This window comes from Penaeus vannamei, chromosome 41 (assembly GCF_042767895.1).
Source record: "Penaeus vannamei isolate JL-2024 chromosome 41, ASM4276789v1, whole genome shotgun sequence".
Taxonomy (NCBI): domain Eukaryota; kingdom Metazoa; phylum Arthropoda; class Malacostraca; order Decapoda; family Penaeidae; genus Penaeus; species Penaeus vannamei.
The window spans coordinates 5,575,517-5,585,516 of NC_091589.1; the positions used below are offsets into that span (position 1 = coordinate 5,575,517).

A 10,000-nucleotide genomic window follows, 5' to 3' on the forward strand; every position below is an offset into this window, starting at 1 on the left:
CACACATATCACACACACACACACACACACACACACACACACACACACACACACACACACACACACACACACACACACATATATATATATATATATATATATATATATATATATACATATATACATATATATATATAAAGGGAGGAAGAGGAACAAAAGATAAAGCGGCGGGAGAATAAGAAAGGAGGGAGAAAGGAAGGGGCGTTATCGGGCTGAAGGGGCGTGGCGTCGCAGAGATAAGACACGACCTCGGCGATCGGAGGAAGCCCGGGATGATGTACTTTTATATATATATATATATATATATATATATGTGTGTGTGTGTGTGTGTGTGTGTGTGTGTGTGTGTGTGTGTGTGTACATATACATGTATGAATGTGTGTGTGTGCATATATATGTGTGGATGTGTGAGTGTGTTGGATGAGTATATGCATGTATATATATGTGTGAATGTGTGTGTGTGTATGTATGTGTGTGAATATATATGTGTGAGTGTGTGTGTGTGTGTTTGCGTGTGTATGTGTGTATGCATATATATGTGTGAATATGTGAGTGCGTGTGTGTGCGAGTGTCTGTGTGTGCGTGTGTGTGTGTGTATGTGTCTGTGCGTGTGCGTATACGTACTATATATCTTTATCTCCGTCTTTTACGAAGCAGGACAAGCAAGTTACGAGTCCAAACATATATCCATAAACCACTTCCCTCTTCTCGCTTTTGTCTGATGATCCGTTTTCTTGTTTTATGTCATTTCTTTCGCCAAAGTATTTTGTGATCTGGCACTCGGTTCAACGCAATCAACTAAAAGGTTTTGTTTGGTCTCTTTACTGACTTTTCCTTTTTTTTTCTTTTTCTCTTCTTCTTGTTTTTTATTTTTTGGATTATTTATTTATATTTATTTTTGGATATTTGGTTAATGGTAAATGATTTTCGAAGGTAATAAACTGTTAGATTGAGAAATTAACTTTCACGCCTTTTGATTATTGATTTCAATTTTTTTTTTTTTTCTTTTATTTGATAAATGATAAAAGATTTTCGAAGGGAATAAACTGTTAGATTGAGAAATTAACTTTCAACCTTTTTTGATTATTGATTTATATTTATTTTTGGATATCTAATAAATAATAAATGATTTTCGAAGGTAATAAACTGTTAGATTGAGAAATTAACTTTCACGCTTATATAGCAAGTAAGTAATAATCAAGCACAGATGTTTATAAAATGCATGACACGAAGTAATGCGAGACATGTTTTCGTTCAACTTATGGACAACATTTTTCTAAAAACATGTAAACACGTTATGTATTTTTTTTTTCTTAGACGATAGAAAACTACTCGAGTAACTTAAGGTCAAAGATTTGTTTCATTACAAATGACGATTATTTATGGGAACTTAGAATGATTTGCGTGCTGAATATCGCAAACTGTAAAGACTTTCGTTCTTAGAAACTGTAACACGGAAGCAGGTTTGTGTAAACATGGCGCCGGATATTTCTAATTTTTTTACAACATGGGAATGCATGTTGTCAGAATTGCCATATTTGAATAGTAATAATAATAATAGTAGTAATAATAATAATAATAATGTGCAACAAATGAGTGTGTGTGAGAGAAGGAGAGAGGAGGGAGGGAGAGAGAGAGAGAGAGAGAGAGAGGAGGGAGGGAGGGAGGGAGGGAGAGAGAGAGAGAGAGAGAGAGAGAGAGAGAGAGAGAGAGAGAGAGAGAGAGAGAGAGAGAGAGAGAGAGAGAGAGAGAGAGAGAGAGAGAGAGAGAGAGAGAGAGAGGGGGGGAGAGAGAGAGAGAGAGGGAAATACAAATGAGAGTGCGAGAGAAAAAGAGACAGAATAACGAAAAAAGATAGATAGATTGAGCGAGAAAGAGAGAGAGAGAGACCCCGTATAGATAAATAGATAATTATGTATATACACATACATACATATATACATACATATATACATACATACATACATACATGTGTGTGTGTGTGTGTGTGTGTGTGCATGTGTGTGTGTGTGTGTGTGTGTGTGTGTGTGTGTGTGTGTGTGTGTGTGTGTGTGTGTGTGTGTGTGTGTGTGTGTGTGTGTGTGTGTATGTGTGTGTGCGTGTGTGTGTGTGTGTGTATGTGTGTGTGTCTGTCTGTGTATGTGTGTGTGCATGTACGTGTGTGAGTGTCCGTGCGCTTGTTTGCTCGCGTTGCATAAAGCCAGATATAAAGATACACATGAAGTATGTTTCAATATTTGCAATCCAAGTAACCTGACTACTCCAGTGCCATAATCCCCTCCAAGATTCAGCCTTCTCCTTCAGTCGCCTAAGTCTTGTGAAGTCTCCTCCTCCTCCTCCTCCTCCAGACTCGAGAGAATTATAGAATATCTGCTGAAGACTCCTCGTGCCCTGGCCGACTCCCGGTAAAAGTCTACGGAATTGTAACCCATATTTCACTACGTCTCACTGCTCATCCTTATTCTTGTAAAAAATATGGATACTTGTAATTACTTTTTTAGTTGATGTTACTAGCGATATGTTGGTATTTTGTTTCAGGGCATTTCAAGAATGTCCAATTTGTTTCAGACCTTTTCAAAATTGAATTTGTTTTTTTTTTTCTTCTTTTTTTTTCTTTTTCTTTAGAGCCCTTCTTTCTTATCTTTTTTTAAAGAGCCCTTTAAAGATGTCTCATGTCAGACCATTTCAAAAGTCACACTCATGATAATCTAGCTTAAAAACTAAAACCTGCGCTTAAGCTTAATATAGCTTAGAACTACATATTTTATCATAAATTATTCGCACGTTAGACGGCGTGAGTGCAAGCAGGCCGAAAGAGAGAGGGAAATACGGATGGAATTTATTTATAGTTTTATTCATTCTATTTGCGTAGTATTACAGCTTGCCTTGCTAACTTTGATAGAGAGGGAGAGAAAGAGAATGAATGAGAATGAGAGATAGAGAGAGAGATGGGGGTGAGAGAGAGAAAGGGGTAGGGGTGAGAGAAAGAGAGAGAGAGAGAGAGAGAGAGAGAGAGAGAGAGAGAGAGAGAGAGAGAGAGAGAGACAGAGAGAGAGAGAGAAAGAGAGAGAGAGACAGACAGACAGACAGACAGACAGAGACACAGAGAGACAAAGAGAGAGAAAGAGAGATTAATAAAAAAGAAAATAAAGATAGAAAGAGAAAGAAAAGGAGCGAGAATAATAGAAAAAGAGGGAGAATGAAGAACAAAAAGGAAATGAAAATAAAAAAGACGAAAAGAAAAAAAAACAATCAAGACATATAACTTTTCCAACTGATTATCGTATTAACACCAACTGTTACGTTTATTCATCTTAGCATTTTCTCCGAGGATTTGTCTGTGCATAATGCAAATTAATTTTCTTCGAGGAGACGCTGAAGAATCTCTGAAGTTAAGGAGCGAAATTAAGACAATAAAACGTCTTGCGGAGGTTTGTGAGCAGCTTGCTTTTAAGGAAAGATTTGCGCAAACAGAGGTTTTTGCTCGAGGAATATTAGCGAAATTAAAAGAAGCAGTTAATTGCAAGATAAATGAACTTGTTTTCCTTGACTTGAGGACATTTCTTTTCTTTTATTTATTTATTTATGTTTTTATCTTTTTTTCTCCTTTTTTTTTTAGCGAAACAAGTCGCTTACTTCACATCAGTAAAAGAAATAATAAGTAAGATTTCTAGGCTAGTTTTATGTCTCTTTCTTTCCGTTTTGTAAGTAAGGATGTCATTGTTTATTGTCCATAAATAAGGGACAGTGCTTGGTTAGTCTCTTAAGCATGTAACTTATTGAACTTGTTATTTCCTTCCATTTTTCTCTTTTCTTTCTTTATCTTCTTCTTTCTCTTAATATAATCTTTATATTACTGTTATGATTATCATTATCCTTATTATAACTTTTATTGTTACCACTATCATTATCATTACCACTATTTCTACTATTATCAATCTTGGTATTGTTATTTTTATTATTATGATTATCATTATCATTATCATTATCACTATTGTTGTTATCATTCTTATTCTTATTATCATTATCACTGTTATTATTATTATCATAATGATATTATTATTGTTAGTGTTGTTGTTATACTTATTATCATTATAATTATTGTCATTATTATCATTATCATTATTATCGTCCTTCCACTTCATTTTTCTTTCTCTTTATCATTTCCGTCTTCTTTATCATTCTTCATTGAATCAGAGAGAGAGAGAGAGAGAGAGAGAGAGAGAGAGAGAGAGAGAGAGAGAGAGAGAGAGAGAGAGAGAGAGAGAGAGAGAGAGAGAGAGGAGAGAGAGAGAGGGAGAGAGAAATACACAAACACACGCAAAATATTACCTCAGCGAAATCGGACTGCACACGAACGAATTTCGCGGTGTCTCTCTCCCCCCCCCCCCTCTCCTCCTCTCCCCGTGTTTTAGCGAAGCGATTTTGCGGCGTCCGTGAAATGTCCAGGTCCGCAAATTTTTGGCACGAAGGAATTCTGTTTAGGCCGTAAACGTTATTAGAATTTGGCTGGTCTTTCGCCCGCCTATGAACGCTGGTGTATAGAGTACGTGTGCGCGCGTGTGTGTGTGTGTGTGTGTTTGTGTGTGGGTATATTTTGAAGCGTGTGAGTCATGTGCGTGTTTGTGTCGTGCGTGTCGTGTATATATATATATATATATATATATATATATATATATATATATATATATATATATATATATATATATGTCTATTTCTATATATTCACGGTAAACTACACTATAATGCAACATAATATATATCGTAAAATTCAATATGCCAAATAAGAAAGTTGAGGAAGATAGGAGGAGACGAGAGTGGAGGGAGCAGGGTGGAGGGAGCGAGGGGTGGGGGGGGGGGGTTAGAGGGGGTGATCCAACACCAAAGCTAAAACTGCAACACAACAATAACACAAAAACACACACAAAACAAGCTATACCCTCTATGGCTGGCTAACTTTGGCCCCCTCTTCCCTTTTACCTGTTATGTAAATTAGTTCCCGAGTGTGCTGCAAAGGCCATGTTTATTAGACAGGTGTTTACAAGTGGCTTATTTCGCATACAGACATACGCCTACATAAGCACGGCCGCGTTTGCGTATAATGATGTTGTTTACGGCATGTTTGGGTCCGTGGGTGATGAAGGGGGTATGTGGAGAGGGAGGGAGAAAGGAGGTGGGAAGGAGGCAGGTAAGGATAGATTGAGAGATAGAGAAAGGGAGAGAATGAGAGAGAGAGGGGGGGAGAGAGAGAGAAGAGGACAGACAGGCAGACACACACACACACACACACACACACACACACACACACACACACACACACACACACACACACACACACACACACACACACACACACACAGAGAGAGAGAGAGAGAGAGAGAGAGAGAGAGAGAGAGAGAGAAAGAGAGTAGGGTTAAGATAGATCGTTTGGCTAAGAGAAAGAGGGAGGGAAGGGAAAGAGAATGAAAGGGAGGGAAAAATTATAAACGAAAAGCAGTTGAGGTAAAACTAACAACAAAACAGGAAAATTCATGAGACGGTCGGAAAATTCACAAAAAAAACTCAATAAAAGAAAAAATAATAAGATTAAGCAGAAAAAAAAGAAAAAGGTAAAACAAAAAAGAAAAAAAAAGATACAAAAAAACAAACACCAAAAATCTACTAACTCAATCCTTCCTTCTCTCTCCCCCCACCCCCCCCCCCCACCCACCCACCCACAGGCTGGTGCGTGGGCGGCGGCGGCGGCACCCTCACAGCAGCGAACCTCCTCAGCTACAGCGGCGTGCTCCCCGGCCGCCCATCATCATCCATCATCCGCCACAACGCCACCACGCCCACCCCGCCCATCCTCATGCGAAATGAAGGGGCGTACATCCAGGTCCCGAGTAAGCCAGCCACGACCACGGGGTCTACGGGCGCCTTCACCCCCCCTGCGAGGTTCAATAACCAGATCCTGCCCTCCTTCGCCAACACGACGGAGACCAACGTGACGGTGATAAGAGATAAGACGGCTTATCTGCACTGCCACGTGCTCAACCTCGGCACCAAGACGGTAAGTTGATCTGCGATGAGATGTTGTGAATGTTTGTTTTTATTTCTTTAATTATATCATTATTATTATTACTTTTATTTTTGTTATTATTACTATTACTATCATTATTATTACTTTTATTTTTGTTATTATTACTATTACTATCATTATTATTATTACTATTACTATTATCATTATTATTATTACTATTATTTTTGTTATTATTACTATTACTATCATTATTATTATCATTATTACTATTATCATTATTATTATTGTTTCATTACTATTACTATCATTATTATCATCATTATTACTAATATCATTATCATTATTACTATTATTAATGGTAGTACTATTGTTTTAATTATTACTATTATCATTATTACTATTATTATTATCATAACTATTATCATTGTTGTTGTTGTTATTAGTATCATTATCATTATCATTAATTTATTTATTTATCTATTTTAGTGTTATTGTTATTTTCTTATTCATATGATTGTTATTGTTTTTCCTTCCGTTTTCTCTTATTTTCACACACACACACACACACACACTCACAGACACACTCACAGACACACTCACAGACACACACACACACACACACACACACACACACACACACATATATATATATATATATATATATATATATATATATATATATATATATATATATATATATATATTTATATATATATGTCTACGTGTCTCTGTGTGTGTGTGGGCGAGAATACGTTCAAGACATTCAGGACGAGACCTTCTTTCACCTTCGCTCCGCAGTGTTTCCTTCTGTTAATATTCAAGAAGGGAAGATTTTTTTTAGTGGAATTAAATTCCATTTGTTACAATGGATATTCTTTGCTGTGACTTACTTGTCTGTTTTATTTTGCCCAAATCTCCCCCTGTGTGTAAGGAGTGGCCGGGGATAACACTCACCGGCCGGGCGTGGGATTGAACGCAGGTCCGCAGGATTGCTAGACCAGCACCTTACCGCTGCGCCAGCACAGGTGTGGCGTAGAAAATGCTATAACGATGTGGCCGAAAAAAGAGTGAAATGATATTCTGCGACGTTTTTTTTTTCTTGCGAATTCTCGATAGGTAATATTGAATCAGTGAGAGATAGATAGGTAGATAGGTAGATGTTTGTATATAGATGTATAGAAAGAGACACAGATAGAGAGTTTGGTATAGATAGATTTTTTTTTTTTTGGTCTGTAGGTAGGTTGATAGAGAGACAGCAAGATGGAAAGACAGACAGATAAATAGATAGAAAGACAGGCAGATATATAGACAGATATAAAAGATAGATATAAAAGATAGAGAGATGTGGATAGACAGATATAAAAGATAGATATAAGATAGATATATAGATAGACAGATATAAAAGATAGATATATACATAGACAGATATAAAAGATGGATATATAGATAGACAGATATAAAAGATAGATATAAAAGATAGATAGATAGATATTTTTTTTTTTAATTAGTAAGATAGACAGCGGATACATGAATGCATAGAAAAATTAATAGATATGCAGATAGACAAATATAGACATTAGACAGACTGACAGACATCCGGATAGATAGATAAATTAACAAACTGACACAGATAGATAGATAGGTAGATAGATATAGGTATAGGCAGATATGTAGACAGCCAGAGGGATAGATAAGTAAGTTGGTTGGTAGAAAGATAAATAGATATACACATATATCTACAGATATCTAGACATTAAGTTTGTTTATTATATATTTTTATTCATTTATCTATTCATCTATTCTTCTGAAAATAATAAATATTATCTTTTTTATGTTCAGTGACTAACCTCCTCAGATAAATTTTGACCTTTGTTGGTGCTTTTAGAAAATAAACACTGGGTACTTAAATATTTTTTCTGTCTCTTCTTTTGTTCTGATACGAGATAAAAGTTTAATTGATAACGTCAATATCGAAGTATTGTGTGTATTATCAGCGTGGTTATTTTCGGAAAACATGATCATGATAATAACAATGACATTTAAAATGATAATTATTATAATAATAGTAATAACGACATCACCCATAACAGTGATGGTTATAAGAATGATAATAATAAAAATAGTCATCATAGTGATAATGATAATGATAATAATGAGAAGGATGTTAGAAAAGATAATGATGATAATGGTAATGAAAATGATTAAGAATATAACTAATGATAAGAATAATAGTGGTAATAGTAATAATAATGATTATAATTATGATGATTATGATGATGATAATAATGATAATGATGATAATGATAATGATGATAATGATAATAACAATAATGATAATAATAGTAATAATGATAATGATAATGATAACAATGATAATGATATTGATAATAATGATAATATTAATATTAGCGATAGTTTTAATAATGAGTGTAACGAAGATAAAAATAATAGTATTTACAAAGTAACAATGATAGTGATAATAATGATGACAATAATTTCAATAATAGTGAAAATTACAATGATACTAACAATAATGTAATACAGGAATGAAAATGATAATACTTTTATTAAGATGATAAAAGTCATCATAGTTATATCAATAATAATAATAACAACAATAGCAATTATGATAATAATCATGACTGTATCATTATCATTATTATCATTACAATAATAATGATAATGATAATGATGATGATAATGATAATAATGATGATGGTGATAATGATAATAATAGTAATGATGGTAATGATAATGATAATAAAAAAAGTATAAAATAGATAATGATGATAATAATGATGATGATGATGATGATGATGATGATGATGATGATGATGATGATGATGATGATGATGATGATGATGATGATGATGATGATGATGATAATAATAATAATAATAATAATTATTATTATTATTATTATTATTATTATTATGATAATGATAATGACAATAATAAAGATAATGATGATAATAATAATGATAATGATAATGATGATAATGATAGTAATATTAACAATGATAATAATGATAATAAATATGATAATAGAGATGTTGATGGTGATAATAATAATAGCAAAAACGATAACGGTGATGGTGAAAAATAATGATAGCATGAGTAATAGTAATAATAATAATGATAATGAAGATAATCATTATCATGATTTATATCTTTATTGCTATCATTGTTATTATCATCAGCATTACTAATAACAATTACTAATAAGCAATACTAATAACAATGATAATTATAATGATGATGATAATCATGATGAAAATGGTAATAGTAAAAGTTCTAATAACAATAATGATCAAAATAACAGTAACAATTGGCAAACTCAACTTCCTCAAAAGCTTTCACAATCGAATTATAATTTTCTTCTAAAACTTCTACCACTATTTTATTTTTCACATGTTCATGAAACTTTTCTAGCTTACGTATAAATTTTCCATTGGATGTTCCTCCAAGTTGCTTAAGCTTCTTCATTTGAGTCTTCATCTGGCTATCCTGAGTCTTGTCGAACTGTTCCACGGGTCGCCAGAAAAACATGGCTTGTCGTAATCATTTATTTCGACCTGAAATAGCCTTAACATTAATACATCTAGTTCTTTAATGTAAAGATCTGCATCATTTAATTCCTGATTATTATAAGTTTCATCAAGTAAATTACAATAGTTCTCGTTGGGAAACTAAACTTCCTCAAAAGCTTTCACAATCAAATTATAATTTTCTTCTAAAACTTTTACCACTATTTTATTTTTCACATGTTCATGAAACTTTTCTAGCTTACGTGTAAATCTTCCTTTGGATGTTCCTCCAAGTTGCTTAAGCTTCTTCATTCGAGTCTTCATCTGGCTATCCTGAGTGTTAACTTAACATTAGCACATGCACGTGCAAACACATCCCATGCATTGATCAGAAAAAAACATAAATTAATTATACAGAATCGTGCACATCACTTGAAATCTATTCATTAAT

At 33.9% G+C, this 10,000-nt stretch overlaps 1 protein-coding gene across 1 annotated transcript in view; it reads left to right on the plus strand.

Moving 5' to 3' along the window:
- The first annotated feature begins 5,774 nt into the window (after positions 1-5,774).
- The window catches only part of LOC138860391 (limbic system-associated membrane protein-like), a 27,048-nt gene continuing 22,822 nt past the window's right edge, over positions 5,775-10,000 (plus strand). The window contains exon 1 of the mRNA XM_070117855.1: positions 5,775-6,052. Coding sequence (XP_069973956.1) covers positions 5,852-6,052 — 201 coding nt within the window. The 5' untranslated portion in view covers positions 5,775-5,851. The remainder of the gene's footprint in view (positions 6,053-10,000) is intronic.